General features: G+C 43.6%; 1 protein-coding gene across 2 annotated transcripts in view; it reads left to right on the top strand.

Annotated features, from left to right (window-relative positions):
• Positions 1–14,884: 14,884 nt before the first annotated feature.
• The window catches only part of bbc (choline/ethanolaminephosphotransferase 1 bbc), a 32,687-nt gene continuing 28,791 nt past the window's right edge, over positions 14,885–18,780 (top strand). The window contains exons 1-2 of one of the 2 annotated variants that reach the window (XM_089250648.1): positions 14,885–15,258; positions 17,768–17,915. In XM_089250648.1, the coding sequence (XP_089106774.1) occupies positions 15,022–15,258; positions 17,768–17,915 (385 nt within the window). In that variant the 5' untranslated portion in view covers positions 14,885–15,021. The remainder of the gene's footprint in view (positions 15,259–17,767; positions 17,916–18,780) is intronic. The other variant, XM_089250650.1, reaches the window with a different exon arrangement.

The raw sequence follows: 18,780 nt of genomic DNA, 5'->3' as shown, positions 1-18,780 counted from the left end.
GCTGGTGTGATCCGAAACCCCTCAACGAGATGCGATACGACCAACTCAACCACTCACCACACCCAGGGCTTGTGTAAGCTCCCTGATGTCGACGCCGTAACTATAGGATCACATGTGTATTTGTATTTTCGTGTGTATATAGTGTGTATTATAGGATCACCTGTACATTTTGTATATTTGTATACTGTTCTTTCTTGCACTTTTTTTTTTTTTCACTTTTTTTTTCATCATTTTGGAAATCCGCACAGCACGGGCACTCTGCTTCGCTCAATCTTTTTTTTTTTTTTTTTTCTGTGACCGTTGTAGAGGGACGGCGCGGTGTCCCCCCTTGGTAAAACTTGGCTCTCCAGCTTCCTGGATGGGAGCGCTCTCTAGCAACGGCTAGATGGGAGCCATCACTCTCTGGCAGACGGCCAGCAGAGATGCTCCCCGGCGCAGACGGCCCGGGTGGGAGCCTAGGTCTGGACACCAAGCTCCCTCGAAAGCGGACGCGCTGCTCTGTCACCTTTCCTTTTCTCACATATATCTATCCAAGAATCTTGGACTCGTGATGGGACAGTATTGTCTTCCACGGTTGTGTCCATTCTGTATGGCTCTTGCAGTCAGATTTTCTTTTATTCAATAAACGGTCTCCGGCGCGTCTCCAATACGTTAGAGGTTCTCACGAATATTAACGTGGAGGCGCGTCCGGTCTTTCATGACAATTGTCCTGGCTGTAAATAGCCACTTCACTCGCCCTTCACAATTATTTCAGCTGTGAATGGCATCTTTACTCTCCCTTCATAACTTTTCTGGCAATATCTCGTATTTACAAGAAAGAAATATGGTCAGCCTAGGTAATATTATCGTGTTGGTATTGATACTTTCTACCGGAACAACTTTCGTGGGTCGGATTAAACCCCTCCTCCCCTCCCCGGTGGGCTGCAGCCTGCAGGTAGTGCACATTGATCTGTACAGTCCTACAGATCAAGTGCCCTGAACTAGACGAACGGTTTTTTTTCCTTTAAAAAAAAGCAGTTCACAGTCCGGCAGGAGATTTGTGAGACAGGTAACAAAATTTATTTCGGAACCTTTTTTGTTATTTAAAAATCTTGCCACCAGATGGCATTACAAGTTTTTAAATATACTATTAGATTTTTTGCCATCTCTAATGCCTTGCGTGAACTATAGTTGGGACATCCCAGTTCATTCAAGAAGATGATGCGAGATTTCATCGGGCAGCTCAAGTGTTCCTAGCCACTGTTAAATGCCCCCCCCCTCCCAATACTATCTTCATGTCAACGCCTCTGTTAGGGGCCGTTCAAGTATTACGTAAGCAAATTTTTAGCCATTTTTGCCCCCCCCCCCTCGTCAGCAAAATTTCGTCATCAGCTCTGCCCCTCTGAATCCTAACTCATATTTTCATAAAAGGTGGCAGCTGACGTAAGCATTATCCACATTATCCACCCCCCCCCTTGTCATCAAAAGTCAGCAAATCGGAACCCCCCCCCCCCCATCGATGATGACGTAATACTTGAACGGCCCCTTACGAGCGACACATTCGTGATAATCACGTCACGTCAGAGACGGTGTGAATTCTGATTCGTGGAAATTCCGTGACGTGGGAATTGCGCGTCACAGAATTCCTATGCTCGCGCACAGCCTTGTCGTAAATATATCTGTAAGTGCGTGTGACGCAGGTTGGGAACAGCGCCGTCTCAACAATATCATGTCTCCACTCTCAGGCACAGGGATGCTCCAAGATAGGCCACCAACCAGTCCGAGCTAGCCACATCGTCAAATAGAGGTAAATTGTAGCGGGGTCCGATTGTAGAATTTGTTAAGTAGGAGTTTGTTATACAGTAGGACCTCCCGATAACGGACACTCACGCGACCGAAAATTTTGTCTGCTAGCGAGGAGCGTCCGTAAATGGACAGTAAACTACATTGAGTCCCGTTGACGTAATTCAAAAAACGTGCCCGTTAACCGGAAGTATCCGCTAACGGGGAGTGTCCGGTATGGGTTTATTAGTGGTTGGTTTGTGAAATTGATTGTTTTCGCAAAAAAACTTAAAAAAATTCATTTAATGAAATAACTTGTTGAATTGAAGTTCGTTATAACGGGGTAAAATCTTGAAATTTCTTAAATAGAAGGTCGTTATATCGAAGTCGGGTTTCAGAATACCTCATATAGGAGTTGGGATGTTCGGAATAAGTTGTAAAATCAGAGTTCACTATACCCGGTTCAGACTTTGGCTCACAAGTACGGTCATCTACTCAAACTATGGCCAGCGGGCCAAACGTCACTCTCTCAGTCATTTGATGTGGCCCGCGACCTCATTTTGTAAAAGTTAACTAAAGCGCGCATTTACAGATCACTTTAATAAACATTTACAGATCACTTAAGCGACCCGCCGCTCAGTACCACAGAACTTAAACGGGCTGTGGCACATTTACAGACTACTTAAATGACCCGTGGCACAGTTCCACATCACTTAAGTGATCCGCGACACATTTAGGAACCACTCGAGTGTGGCCCGCGACATATTTACAGATAATTTAAGTGACGTGTGGCACAGTTACAGAGTACTTCAAGCCACTTAAGCGGTCCACGGTGCAGTTCCATTCAATTATTTGTGGCACAGTTCTAGTTCCCGCAAGTGGCGTTAATTTCCACATCACATAAGCGACCTGCGTCACATTTCCAGATCAATTAAGTGGCCCACGACACGTTTTCAAATCAGTGAAATGGCCCGCACTCTCCCAAAGGTTGATCATCCTTGACGTAAATAATAAATCTTATCTTGGGGTATAAATATTATAAATGGGTTTATAATATTTACCAATACGAAATGGCGATTGTGCATAATAACCGGCAAATGAACTCAGTACGATTTATCATGCTTATACTAACGATGCTTGAGTATTATGCACAAACGTCAGTAAAAGTGATAAATTTGGGGAAATTTACCAAAAATTATGCATAATAACCGGATTTATCACATTTACCGTGACATGCATATGAGGCGTGAGACATTATTTTGATACTTACTATTCGGTCTCTGTATCTTGAACCTCCTCTTGGCGACGGATATGCCGGTCGTCGCGTACATGACGCACGAAATCATCATGTCGGTCCTCTTGAGCTCCTTGGCCACGAGCGTCCTACCAGACTTGCTGATCTTCATGTTGCTAGGGAAGGGCCCCGTCTTGCTCAAGGACTCCTCGATGCCCCATTCCAGGCTTATGCCTTTCAACGGCAGCGTTATGAAACTCTCTATGTTGATCATCAGCTCTTCGCCGGCGTATACGTATCCCATGTCTGAAAAATGGAATCGAGGAAAAACAACGTGAAAAAATATCGCGGGGTCCCACTACCTCAGGGCCCACCCAGGGCCTGTTTTTTAAGAGTTCAGGCCATGGGCAAGTATCGATGATTTTTGGGGCCCGCCTTATATGTAGTCTTCTTTGAGGCAGAGGCGTACGCAGGAAAAGGTGGCATGTGGGCTGTGCCTAAAATATATACAAAAGGGGTCATTCAAGTATTACGTCAGCATAGAGGGGGGGGGAAGGGGGTTTCGGATTTGCTCACCTTTCGATGACAAGGGGGGGGGTTGAAGGTTGCTTACGTCATCCAGCCCCCCTCTTTTTGAAGATATGAAATATTCTAGGCTGCTGACGGGGGGGGGGGGTCAAAAATGGCGGAAAATCTGCTTACGTAATACTTGAATGGCCCCAAAGGCAACCGAGAGATTTCACGGATTTGAAAATTAGTGGGGCCTGGGCAGGGCCGGAACTGAGGGGAAGGCAGGGAGGCAACTGCCCGGGCGGAGAAATTTAGGGGCGGCAATTTTAGGTGAGCACAAAGAACACCGTTATAAAATTATTGAATTTTAAAGTTGTGGTGGGGGAAAAAATAATATTTGCTCCGGGCGGTAAAAATCCACAGAGCGGTGGCCGTGGTTGGTCTGAAGGCGGTAAAGATCCAAGTTATGGCTCTGGCCCTGGGCACGGGCCCCGTTTTCACACGCGAGGCAAATAGAGCCATGTTTGAGCATGAGTGACCTAGAGAGTGTGTGGGCAGAGGAATGACGCCAAAAGAGCACGCAAGCATGTGAGTGACCAAAAGTGTGACTTGGGGACACAGGCGTGGTAGTTATACAAGTGTGACTTAGGGACACTGTGTGACCAAAAGTGTGACTTGGGGACACAGGCATGGTAGTTACGGGGGGGGGGGCAAGTAGGTTATAGCACAAGTCGGCGAATTCGAGGAATGAATGGTCAAGAGAAAATGATTCCGAGATGGGAGAAGGGAGGCAAAACCATAAATTCCGCCTCAGACCCCTGCCTGGAACATCCTGGTTCATGAAAAATGTTGCAAGGTCTCATCAATTGCTAAGGTTATATGACGGCTTTGTGTGTGTGTGTGTGTGTGTGTGTATGTGTGTGTGTGTGTGTGTGTGTGTGTGTGTGTGTGTGTGTGTGGAGAGTTGCACACAACAGGTAATTTATATAAATAAGTTTGTGTGCTTACCGATCGGCAGGATGTTTATCCGGAACACGATTTCCCTGAGCAACTTTGACAACCTTTTCCCGAACGGGCCGCTGGACGCGATGTACACCTTGGCGACGATCCCGTTGCGATCCGTGTCCGTGTCGGTTATCGGACTGATTCGTAGCTCCGTCCCACCGCTGCCAATGATGATATTCCACGGCATCTGGTCTGTTTTAAAAGAAAAAAATATATATTTTTGTTTTCTAGAAATATAAAAAGGTGCGACCCCTTGAAACAAAAAGTTGGCGGAAAATTAAGGGGGAAAGGGGTCACAAATACTGAGCCAAAAAGCCTTCAAACATTTGCAGAAATGCTGGGATTCAAGAGCTTCGGGGGATCCACCAGGGATTCTTGGGAGCTATGGGTCGCGACCCAAACTCTATTCGGAGGGACCTCCGAGATGGGTCGTGAAAATCTACTTTCAGCTAGGGATTTTTTAGCTAACTAACTAACTAACCGAATGGCGACCCAGTCCATATTACGAGGAATTTCTAACTGATAGGTCACTGCCGGATTGTGCAGTCTCTAGGATTCTTTAGCGATAGATCACGACCCAAACATGGGCGAAGATACGAGGAGGGGGGGGGGTTGGCATGGGATTCGTTGTTGCCCCCCAGTGTCAAAGGCGGAGCCGACTGATCTAATGTATATGCGTATATATGAATTGTCATCCCCTCATCATCATGTCTCCCCCCCTCCCCGCTTTCAAGTCTATCTCCGCCTATGGACCCAAACATGATTTACAGAGACTTACGAGATGGATCGTATAATCTACTTACAGCGAGGGATGATTCTTGGTCGCGACCCAAACCTGATTCACAGGGTTTCCTAGGTAGGTCGTACTACTCTACCAAGAGCTAAGGATTCTTGGGAGCTATGGGCCACGACCCAAATTCAATTTACTGGTCAAGAAAATTAATGGAATGGGAGAAAGTTGAAAACATTTGTACAGCCATGAATTCACTTCTGCCAAGAGAGTGAGGAACTAGGTCAGTGAGTGGTCGAAAGAGTGACCCGGACAGTGTGTGAGCATTAAAGTAATCAAAAGAGTGACCTAAACAGTGTGTGAGCATTGGAGTGATCAAAACAGTGACCTGAACAGTGTGTGAGCCATGGCCCCCGACAAGGGGTAGGCTGACAAGGCTCCAGCTCTGGACCCGGGACGATTTTCACCATTTTTTGTTTTTTTACGCTATAAATTCATCATAAAGGGGGCCCGTGGAAGTCTCATCGGGGGCCCCGCAAAAGATCCCAGCCTGGGGGCCCTGTTTCAGGATGTGGGGGCCATGGTGTGAGCATTGGAGTGTTCAAAACAGTGACCTAAACAGCGTATGAGCATTGGAGTGATCAAGAGAGCGATTTAAAGATTAACAGACAAAGGACGGTGAGCGATAAAAAGACTAGGACGGAGAGTGACCAAAAAAGCGACCTACAGCATTTGAAAGAATGTGAATAATCAAAGGAGTGACTCAGTGAGTGAGTGAGGTCGGTGAGTGAATAGTCAGTGAGCAACAAGTATGCCTGGGGTACAAACCTACCGAGTCTGGGGTGACCGCCGATAGATGGCACTTTCAGTTTCCACCCAACTCCATCGGTAGGAAATTGCCGTATGGCAATATGACCGGTGTTGGTGTGTGTGTGGTAAAGTAGCGATTCTCTAGGTCACTATGGGAAACGTGACCACTTCAGCGATGTGAAACTGCACCGCTAGTGATTGTAGTGACCTATAAATACATGTCGTTTAGTTCCTTTTCACAAAATTTGGTTTAAGGTCATCAGATGACCCCGAAAGTCACGTTTGGCACCTGAGCCAGGGTTGAGCATGTGTGACTAGGAGTGTTGAACCTATTCTTCGCTCAGAGAAGGACGACGAGTCTGCTTTCTTTAAAAGGTACCTTGCATAGTTGAAGATAGCGATATAGGAAAAGGCACTCATCTCACGAGGTTTTACGTGATGATCGCCATTCCCAGATCACTTAAGTGACCCGAAGTATATTTAAGTATCGCTTAAGTGACCTGCGGAGAACTCAAGTTGCCCGCGGTGCATTCCCAGATCACCTGAGTGATCAGCGGCACAGTTCCAGAGCACTTAAGTGCTCCGCGCAGTTCCGCGGCACATTTACAGGTCACTTGAGTGGCCCGCACAAGTTTTCAAATCAAAAAAAGTGCCATCGTCTAGTCTTCAGTTCAAGGAGAGTAGTTATACAAGTGGTTCTCTTACCCCTGGTTAAATCCACGGAGATACGTTTGCGTCTGTCGACAGCACCAAAGATCCTGCTCCACTTGATGCCCAGGGCATCTTGAGGGAAACCGGAAGCGTTCAGTGCCAAAGTGATCGAATCACCGATTTCCCGGTTGTACCAGCAAATGTTGTCCTCCGCGTAGTCGCAACCCAGGATCGGGAAAATACCTCTATCTTCTACGAAATCTTCGTCCATGGAGCTGAGAAGAGAGCGATACGGAATCATGTGATACCGCATGTAAGGAAAATTCCCCACCATGCAATGATGCAGCAGTTAGTGAGTGAGTGAGGTTGGTGTTGGTGAGTTTTCAGCAAACCAAAAAAGTGACTAAGTGAACTAGTGGGTGAGTGAGTGACCTAGTGGGTGAGTGGGGGAACTAGTGGGTGAATTAGTGAGTGATCGTCATGCTGAGCGACCCAGTGGCAGACTGAGTGACCTGACCTAGTGAGAGTAAGTGCGTGTCATGGTGATTAAGCGTGGGACGGAGGGAGCACAGCCTAGTCAGTGAGGCTTAGCGCAAATTCAGACGCGTGCAGCGTTCGCCACACGACGCAGGGCAGCACTCTGTTATGCAGCCAACGGAAATCAGAAGGACAGCACAAACTGAGACACGAGGCGACACCCAGTGCCGTCTTAACGCATGGGAGCTTCAAGGGAAGAGGGGCCTCACAAAAATGAGATCCGGTTTAAATTTTCTAGGATTTACCGGGTAGGGCCTCCAAAAAACCACTTGGCTCGGGGGCCCATGATACTCTTAAGACGGCCCTGGCGACACTCCCCCCTCCCCCTCCTCGTCAGCAAAATTTCGTCATTAGATCTGCCCCTCTGAATCCTAACGTATATTGGTGGGATCAGAGATGTACACGGGGGTAAGGCATAGGGGGGACTGGACCCCCCCCACCCACCAACGATCAAAAATTTATTTTTTAATGCAAAAGAAATATTTTTTTAATTGAAATTTCAGAAGAAAATACCTTTACATGTTATTATAATGAATTTCTGTTGATTTCAATGTTATTTGAAGGCTATGAACTCACAAAATTTCTCTTCAAAATAAATTCATCGTGACCCACCCTCTAAGCCGTATAATGATAAAAAACGCCCTCGGCCCGCGGACCAAATATGGCCCTGAGGGTTATCTGATGCGGCCTGCGCTCCTCAAACCTAATTTTGTAAAAATGAACTAAGCGGCACATTTCCAGATATACTTAAATGACCCCGGACACAGTTCCAGAACACTTAAGCGATCCGTGACACATTTAGAGATCCCTTGACTGACATGTGACGTAGTTTTAGAGCACTTAAGTGCCCCCCCCCCCAGTGCGGTTCTACATCACTCAAGTTACCCGCGGCGCATTCTCAGAAAATTTAGGTGATCCACGGCATATAATTACGGATCACTTGAGTGATGCGTGGCACAGTTCCAGAGTATTTAAGCGGCCAGGACACATTTCCAGATCACTTGGATCCACGAAACATTTAGAGGTCACTAAAGTGGCTCTGTAGGGCACTTATCAATAGGGGGAATGTTACTTCAAGTGCCCTCAAACTATCGAAAGGTTTTTCTCGTTTTTTTTTGGCGCACCAGTAAGATGCCATTAAGAATATTTCACATTTTCATGAAGGGTGGTTGATGACGTAAGCATTTACCCGAATTTACCCTTTAAATGCTTCATCTACATGCAAGGGGCGTTAAAATTCCGGCTTGCCCCGGGTGACAAAGTATCTATTAGCGGCACTGATTCTACGGGGAATTTCAGTTGAGAAATCACAACATAATAGAAATCTTTTGCACCTACTCTACATTCGCCTACTCACGACAAGGGCGGCTTGAAGTGCACGGGGGCTCGCATGGCCCTCTTCACATCCTGGAGCAGCCACCCCCCTCCCCCGGCTGAGATCTTTTGACGACCCCCAGGCCAGACTACAGTGGATTTATGGCATGACAAAACAAAACAAAACAAAAAAATGATGAGAATTATCTTATAGGGCCTTGCCCTGTAAGCCTCACTCTTGTTTAGGTCATTGGGCCTCACGATAATTAGTCTTCGGTCCTGCGGTTTTCGAGGGTAAGTACGTAAATGTTTTAGGAGGCCCTTCCAGCCAGGTAAGGGGAATCAGAATATCACTTTTCCCTGAGGTCAATGGTGCCGTTGAGGAAAGAAAGAAAGGTGTTGCTCGGAAACCCTGAATGGGCTAATGGGCTAGGAGCATGCTCCTTCTTTTTGGGCGTCATAGCCCCCCCCCCCCCCCCGAGAGCGAAGTGATTTTTCTGAGGCCCCCTTCCGTACACGGGCGGAGATACCTTGCTCCCCAAGCATGCATCAAAGGTGAAGTCGACTGATCGAATGCATATATGTATAGATGAATTGATATTATCATCATCGTGCCCATCAGACTTCCAATCTCCGCCTGTGCTTCCGTACCTGGCTAGAAATGACTGCCTACCAATTAATGTGCTACTCTCGAAAATTTAAATCAGATCTAATTTTCATGAAGCCCCTCTGCACTTGATGCTCCAGGCCTTGTCCGGGGCTGGGCTCATGCGCAGGGCCGTCTTAAGAGCATCATGTGCCCCCGGGCTGTGATTTTTCTGAGGCCCTACCGGGCAAATTCACGAAAATTTCAACCAAATCTCATTTTTGTGAGGCCCCCTTATCTCTTGAGGCCCCCGGGCCGTGTCCCATTCCCCTAAGAGCCTGCCCATGCGTTAAGGTGGCACTGGAATGATGTTGAGATGGTTCCGACATCAAGTGGACCAGAAAAATACATCCAAAGGGGGGAAATTTCAGTTGAGAAATGAACATAATGGGGAAATCGTTTGCACCTACTCGACATCCAGCTCATCGACGACACCACCATTCGCCGACCCTCCGAAAGCAACGAATTTGTCTTTGCCTCGATTCATTTCAGCGTCGTCGTCGTCGACGTCGACGATCGATTCCACGATTTCGGGGATGAACGACTTCAAGAATTTTTCCTCCTTCTTCATCGAAGGACCAGCTGATCTCTGGATTTCATCCGAAGGTCCATGGTGGTGGTGGTGATGATCCCCACTCTTCTTACTAACGAGCGATCCTGACTGCTGCTGCTGCGGCTCCTTGGAGCTGTCCCGAGCCGGATTCGAGTTTCGGATCTTCTTGTTACTGTCCGGCGATTGGTCGTCGTAACTACTATCCGCAGCCGTTTCATCGACGTCTTTTTTGGACATGGTGTCTCTGCTGGTCTCGATGTTTCTCGATATCACGGAGAGGAAAACGTGGGACCACAGAACCGATAAGAATAATGCCTTTTTGTTCAGTAGCATTTGCTGGAATGGAAGGATAAATGATTAGTCTGAGTGTCGAGATAAGGGTACATTACACTCTGTTCGTTTGGCAACAACAGGGACCAATTTTGTTTTAAGGAGGTTATTAAATATCTTTGATCTCAGTCAGAGGGGCTTAGTCTTAGGACATTTAAATATAGAAGATATTTATAGTCAGTGGATATATGTTGTTTGAATTATGGGGGGACATGGTTCCCACAAGGGTGGGCTGACAGACAGTTTCTGTTTTTTCATGCTATAAAATCACTACAGAAAGGCCTGTGAAAAGTCTAACTTGTGGGGGGGGGGGGGGCCACCAAAGAGGACCCAGCCTAGGCTGTAATTGAATTTTACGGACAAAAAAAAAACCAAATTTTTTTGCAATTACTATTATTTCTTTACCCTAATTTGACATTCCGTGGGGGTCGCACAGCACAAGAGCTACCCTGTTTCTTTAGTTTGGAATTACTGTATTTTTCAGAGATTTAGATAAATATCAAAGACATGGCCCCCACATCCTGGAGCAGGGCCCTTAGGCTTGGATATTTAGAGTGGCCCCAAACCAGACTTTTCAGGGGCCTTTCTATCGTCAATTAATAGCATGAAAAAACAAAAAATGATGTATATAATTTACATATAAATTCTGAATATACATTCCGAATTTAAAATTGTATAAAGATGAATTATTCTACAACTGACCCATTTTACGACATGGATTCTCCAAATTGAGGACAATTTTGGTTTTCGTAGTCATTTCTGAACTATGTAGGAGGTTAAAGGGGCCGTTTAAGTATTACGTAAGCAAATTTTTAGCCATTTTTGCCCCCTCCCCCCATGTCAGCAAAATTTCGTCATCAGCTCTGCCCCTCTGAATCCTAACTCATATTTTCATAAAGGGTGGCTGATGACGTAAGCATTATCCAAATTCCCCTCCCCCCCTGTCATCAAAAGTCAGCAAATCAGAAACCCCCCCCCCATCGATGATGACGTAATACTTGAACGGCCCCAAAGGGTTTGTTGTGATGGATCTTTCAAACTTACCTTGAAATGGGCATTACCACCATAACAGCATGAACGGAGGCGGACAAAAAAGATGTAGACGTATGTTAGTTTCTTATACAAAAATTCCTTTTCATCATCCCTCATCATCAAACTACATATTTGATATTAAAACGAGACGAGCTTTAGGATATAAAACCATCATTTTACGTACATATACTTCAAATTCAAAAGGGCAAGAGTTGAAAAACAGATGCTTTTGTTGACGAAGATCTATCTCTCTGTTGTTGTGTTTTTAAGGGTCTCTGTTTGTTGTTAACGTATAGGCGCGTCCCAAGTTATTGGAAATATTGTGGGGGGGGGGGGTGCCTCAACCTATCTCTATAAGTTAGTATGGAAATGGTTTCAAATATTGGGCGGGGGGGGGGGGATTTGGGACCACGGACCGGATACAGGTTTACGCCTGTGGTTATCGGGACGATCCCTCTTTGGATTTCACGCATTGCATTTTGAAAATTTTTTTCATTTTCCTCTACGAACTTTTTTTTTGGCTTCTCCTATAATCTGGATATATGTTGATTCCCCCCCCCCCCATAATTTTAGTTATGGGGGGAGCAGAAGGTTCTTAAGCTATGGGTTGCGACCGAATTTGGCCATAGGGGGTACCTGACATGGGTCGTGCGAATCTGGGGGGGGGGGGAGCAGACGGGTCAGATTCCCCTGATGATGGAATAGAAAAGGGCACCGAATTCACCCTTTAACTTAACCTTCTATATTATACGAGGGAGCCAAAATGTGTGCTTTCCCCAGCTGACCAAGTACCTACATGCTGGTAACCGTACAACAAAGCTTGAAAAGCAGAACTTGTGAAAAGAAAAAAAGTGCGAGAAACTTATTTTCAACTTCGGTTAACCCTCTATGGTGAGGTATATATTTGAATATACATAGCTATAGCATATACATGGTAAAAAAAACTCCATTATACAAAATTCTTTTCTTCAAACAATAAATACCGTTTAACAATCTAATCTTAAAAGCCCAAATTTTGATTTGAAAAAAAGTTGTTGTTGCAGATGTTATTCAAAAAAAGCATTTCCATTGCCCTGAACATTGTTTAAAAAGAAATTATTTGTCTTAGGTATAGTATGACTTAGTAATACTGTCGCTTTCTTGAGGTGGTTCTTAACCCTTTAGGTGTGCTGAGTATATTTGAATATACAGTAGACTGTCGCTAATCCAGTACACATCAGACCAGGGTGTGACGGATTATCGAAATCGCCGGATTACTGGAAGTTAGTGGAAAAAGCCCATTTAAGAATAATACAGTATACGTCGATTATAAGAATCATCGATTATGTTGTCAATCGGATATTTTTATGACTTTTGCAAAACACGGAACGGACCAATATCATAACATGGGAAAAAAAATTGTTTATATGTTTCTATCAGAATTTTTTGTTTTATGTTATCAACTTTTTCCCTCAAAAAAAAAAAGTATTTTTGGAAGCTGAGGTTGAAAACCAGACTTTTTTCCAGATTATCGTTATCAACCTGCAAGACTATGTAGGAGGTCAGAAGGTGTATTTCCTTATCGACAATCGTTTCTCTGCTCGGTTCACAATGCCCTATTTGGGGAGTAGTAGCAGCTATAATCAAGGGCGTAGCGGGGGGGGGGGGGGGACTTGGGGGTCTGGTCCCCCCCCCGAAATGTGAGAAAATGACCGAAAAAAGGGAAAAAGATGGCCAAATCCATTGTTCTGTCACTTTGGTCCCCCCCCCGAACGAAATTTCTGGCTACGCCCCTGGCTATAATCCATGTTAGCATGAAGTTTCTATAGCAATGATCCACTTAGAGTGGAGACAAATGTAATGTGAAAACAAAAGGGGGCCCTTTTTTTTTTTTTAGTTCTTGGTCAGTTTTTTTCAATTTTACAGTTATTCGGCTGAAAGACATTCTCAGGGGATCTATGAAACGAATCGTACATTAATTAAAACAATTATCATAATTCGTAGAACACGAACACATCAGACAGTTCCACTCAAACTCCTCATAATGGCTGAATAATAATGATAAACTCAGGATTTTATCAGGGCCGTAGTTTACCTTCACGGGGTCCCGGGGCAGACTTTTCCTTGGGTCCCCTCTTGAAAGGCTCATTATTAGGCAAAACAAATGTAAACTTTTGTAGACCCTGGATTTTATTTTTAAACAAAAATATCTTGTTTTAGAACAATGTGGAAAAGAAAACGGCAGATTGAACATTTTTTGCGGCCAGCTGAGTGAAAAGAAAAACAGAGTTGTCCCGTTCAATTACACTGGAGGCAGTGCCGCTTTAACGCATGGGCCCACCCGGGCACGGCCCGGGGGGCCTCAGAAACTTCAGAAAAATAACAAGCAGTTGAATTTTTTTGAGAATTTTTCCGGTAGGGCCTCAGAAAAATCACTTGGCCCGGGGCCCATCATGCTCTTAAGACGGCCCTGACTGGAGGTATGGTCATTTTATTTGTTTCTGGATTTATGACGGATATTGTTATCAGAAACCCTAAGTCTGAATGTGAACACGTTTTATGCTCACTGAAAAAACTTCTGCGCACAGACATGTAGTGACATGTTTTTCTCTTAGATACTTGAATAAAAAACGCCGGATTACGGAATGAACCGGATTATCTAGTCTACTGACATGGCAAAAAAAAAAAAACCCCGGTATATAACGGACATATATACCAATTTCTTTTCTTAATATTTTGAGCATTTTAGCATTACATCTTTTAGTGTAATCTCAGTACAAAATACGGATATGTAAATACGATACTTCTTTTTATCTGATATAAAAAAAATGGGCATTGCAAATAAAATTCCAGGTAACTACTCTTCAACTTTGCTGAGCACTTTATCTTTTTTAGATAACATTAAAATCGAGGCAAACTGAATATTTTACCCTTAATTAGCTATTTAAGCTGATTAAAAAATTCTCTCTAATAAATTAAATTTCCGCGTTGGTGTATTTTTTCAATAAAAAATATGCTAACAGCACCAATTTACAACCATTTTTGTAAAAAATAATAATTTCCTTTTCGTTTTTATGGAGTTTTATGGAGTTCAGCCATAGACGTTTCGTTGGCGTAAATTTATAACGATTTGAAATTACCGCGTTGTTGAAAATTTCTTAATCAAAGTGGAACTGGTGCTGCTATCTAACGGACACGCTGAAAAATAAAATTATATGACATGAATGTCGCTCTCCACTTGTTAATACAAGATATACAGAAGACTGGATGTTGTGAAGATATTTATTATTTGAGATGTTAATTTTTTAAGGAAGGGACCCGGGTTCGACTCCCGGTAGAGGCAGAGATGAGTTTTTTCCTTCCTTAAAAAATTAACATCTCAAATAATAAATATCTTCACAACACCCAGTCTTCTGTATATCTTGTAAAAATAAAATTCTGGTTCGTCACTAGATGACAACACATGGCTGTCGTTTAAAAAAAATGACCACAAACACGGGCTTCATTTTCTCAAAAAGTTAAGTAACGTAATGAAAATACGGGACTCGTCGTCCATCTCTGAGCAAAGAGTAGATTTACAGCTCCGAACACTGTCCGAATGATGTTCCGGAAAAAAAACAGAATGAGGAACAGCGATTGGCTAGAACCCCTTAATACAGTATATAAAGGCGTCTTACGATTGGCTGTAAAGATATTACTGACGTCATATTTTTATTGTACGGGACATATGGTAACGTGGTCATAGCAGGGCGAAGAAACCAACGTATCTGCATCGATCCGCAGAGATCAGGCCACCATCCACACAACAACAAGTTGTTTACACGGTGGTGCGTTGGTAAATGTGATGACATCACATCGTTATTGTTAATGATGATGAGTTGAGACGCAATTCGAAATTTTAACATTAAAAGCGTTGCAAGAGAAGGAAGATGATTTTGGGTACGACGGAGGTGCTGTCGGCGGTACAGCTGAAGAAGCTGAGCGAGCATAAGTACAGCTCGACGGGATGTACCCTCTTGGATCCGATAATGCAGCCCTTTTGGAACTGGCTGGTCAAGAAGTTCCCTCTGTGGCTCGCCCCCAATGCCATGACCGTCGTGGGGCTCCTCATCAATATACTTACGTCGCTGCTTCTTATTTATTACAGTCCCGACGGGATACAAGAGGTGAATTTTTTTTTTAATTTCCGGGGCTCTATTTTTATTTTTTTTTCTATTATGCGTGGGCCTCCTAGGCTGGCTATTATCTAGCGGGGCCCCTAAGCCAGACTTTCCACGTGGTCCTTCCATAGTGAATTTCTAGCATGGAAAAAACAAAAAAATTATGGTAATTGTCTTGGGCCCCACCCTTGAGGGGAAGGGGTTTATATTGTTAAGCAGGGTCCCCCACATAGACAGTAAATACGCCCTCCCTAGAGGCTATTTACAGGAGGGGTCCCAGAGTGGGAAGTTCAGAGGAGGCAGCAAGTGTGAACAATGAAATTACTCGAATATGAGAAGAGGGGCAAACCATAAATCCAACTCTGTCTAGAAATTGAGGGATCATGAGAACATCCAGAGGGTAATCGCCCCTCCCCAGAGCTGAGTAATATAGCACCTATACATTATGTCGTTTTTTCAACACATCGCCTTTGATCCACCTGCCTCCGCTCCGCCTAGCTACATCAACTTAAGGTCAGCTTACATAGTGTTAAGTGATTAAGTAGTTAACTGAATAAGTTGTCAAGTACTTTAAAATGTATGCAGATGATAAGAGTCGTTTACACAGGTTTAGTTGGTAAGTGCTTAAGGAATTTATTGAAATAAAGGCGGTTCTATTTTTTTTCTGGTAAGTAGATATATGCGCCAGTGGGCATGGCCTGCCAATCTTGTAGAGGTCTTTTCGTTCTCTCTTGAGGGTGTTTATTTTGATCTCTGAATGTGCCCCAGATAAAAAATTACTATTTTCCTGCGAGTTGCATCTCTTTCCTTTCGTTGATTTTGAGTAGACTGTAGCATGCATGCGGCAGTTGCGCTTGCCTCCATGAAAATTATCCAATGAGCATCTACTCAATCACTTATCGTATGGACAATTTTTGAAACAATCAGTAACTTGAAATTTAGAATCACTTAACGCGTGTAAATGTCTGCCTTCGCTCCATTTGAAGTTACATCAGCTTCATTCATAGCTGCAGATGTCTGTCTTTGCTCCACTTGAAGCTACACCAGCTTCATTTGTAGCTGAAATGTACGTCTGCTTCATTTGTAGCTGGAGATGCCTACTGCTGCACTATTAGCTGAAGATGATTACTGCTGCACTATTAGCTGAAGATGCCTACTGCTGCACTATTAGCTGAAGATGTCTACTTTCGCTCTATAGAATTTGGAGATGTTTACCTTTGTTGAGGCGCTGATCGGGGGGGGGGGGGAGGAAAATGACCCCCCCTCTTCCAAGAGCTGAATAATATGGGAAAATTTGTCTCTCCCATAAAATATGGGTCGTATCAAACAAACTTACACAATTTGCCCCTCCCATCACATTATCCTGGATCAGCATCTGTATGAGAATGAGTGTGGATCAATGTGTGACCTAGGGAGTGTGTGGACCTGTGGCACATTTCCAGATCACTAAAGTGTCCCCATGTCACATTTAAAAATAACTTGAGTAATCTGCTGTGTAGTTTCACATGATTTAAATGACTCAGCCTATTCGCGGATCACTTGAGTGCTTGTGGCACAGTTCCAGGCCGAGAGCAAGCAGCCTGCAGCATGTTTCCAGTTTCTGTAGTTTCTAACTTTGAGTTGCAAATGTAGCCATCTCATTCCCATGTTAAAAAAGCTTTGCCAAAAAAGAGCAACAGACCTACAATGGCACAATTGTTCAATCATTACACTTCACTTATAGTTGGAAAATTTGATGGCAGCACTACATATAACTAGCATTATACAGAAACAAATGTCACAGAAGTTTCACTACACACACACACATTCTAACATGTACTGATTCATTTCCAGATCACCTAAGTGACCTATGGAGCAGTTCCACGTTACTCAAGCAGACCGTGGCACATTTGCATATCACTCAATTAAGTGACCTACATAGGCACCAAAACTTGGGGTCCTGAAGCTATTTGAGCCTCCACCAATAAATTTCATGAGGCAGAGCTGAACCCCCAATAATTGAAGCATTCGGCTGAATATATATTCGTCTATGTTATATTTTTGAAAAATCTGTTTTTTTGACTGAATAACATATACCAACTGATGTAGTTGTTGTGCAGCTTCACACTGCTACAATCCATGCACAAAAGTGTTTTCCTAATTCAGCAATGGTTCCTCTAAAGTTTGAAAAAACAATATATACTGTTGTTCGCCTGAATGTTTCAATTGATCAACACACAATGAAATGCACCCTGTCCCTTCCCGTATACAAGCTTCAGTCCTGTACATACGGGACTGGATTTGTGCCGGCACCTCTGGTGACCCATGGCAGGTTTTTGAACCAATGAAGTGGCCCCACACTCTCCAAATAGTTGCTCATAAAATGGCAGTGAGTATTAAGGACTAATAACAAAACTCTATAAGTAATGCATTTTAACTGACATTTCAATTTTATATAATTAATTGTGAGGCTTTTGTACAGGAATTTATTGCAAATTTTTATTTATGTATGAAATTTTTAATTGGATCTTTCCAGGCTCCGCGATGGGCATTTCTACTTTGTGCTCTTGGGTTATTCGCGTACCAGACCCTAGATGCATGTGATGGTAAACAAGCGAGAAGAACAGGAACGAGTTCACCATTGGGCGAATTATTCGATCATGGTTGCGATTCTCTGTCCACAGGTGCGAGTGAAGATTAGTTGTGATTATCTGTCATTTTTCAGTATAGTTTTTGTTTTTAATCTTATGCATGAATGTGCAGATATTCAGGTTGCCTCCACAACTATTGTTTTATTGTATACTATGTTATATAATACCTGTCGCTGCCCGGGTTTTCTTCAATTACCGACAGGATCAAAGAAGTGAAAACCATTGCAAAGGCATATGCATGTCTGAAACGTATTGTTAGGGAACCACGGTAACTAAAGTGAACATTCTAAAAGTGATTGTTGAGGCTCAGGAACCACTGTTGCTGTGCAGGTTTTTTTTTTTTTTGCCCATTTTGGACATTTTCCCGTAGAAATATAAGCTGGTGATCAAACACCTGGGTATGCTGGAAAAAATTCCTAGATAAAAAAAAATCATTCATAGAATACCAGTGTGGAGGACACCATACTTTTTTCCAAGATAATTTTTTTTTTTGAGAGGGACCCACTTTCACTCAAAAAGGACACAGACTTTTCAAATAACATGGGTCCCGGGTAAATTGGAATACAGCGGAATCTCTGTGCTTCTCTCACTTATGCATTTTTTTTTCTTTGTTCCCCTGCACAATGCATAACTGAGAGATCACTATAGACCCCTGGCACCCCTTACCCTAATCAATACTTATCTGCGGCTCCCTAGAGCAGTTCACAGCTAAAGAATCTCTTCAAAAAATCTGTTTTGGGTCATCGTTCCACGGTGCACAGTTTTAGAATCCCTGCTGTAGATTATTTTAAATTTAAAAAAAAACTTTTCCCCCCACTGTTTGGTGTTACGATTAAAGGCTAAGAAAATATTTGATTTCGCTACTTTTTCTTCATAAAATTTATGATTTTATCTTATT

This window comes from Pholcus phalangioides, unplaced genomic scaffold (genome assembly GCF_987345545.1).
Source record: "Pholcus phalangioides strain wild (caught in Gottingen) unplaced genomic scaffold, Ppha-v1.0 ptg000024l_1, whole genome shotgun sequence".
Classification (NCBI taxonomy): Eukaryota; Metazoa; Arthropoda; class Arachnida; order Araneae; family Pholcidae; genus Pholcus; species Pholcus phalangioides.
The sequence above is the reverse complement of the archived record's forward strand: the minus strand, read 5'-3'. Positions and strand labels throughout refer to the sequence as shown.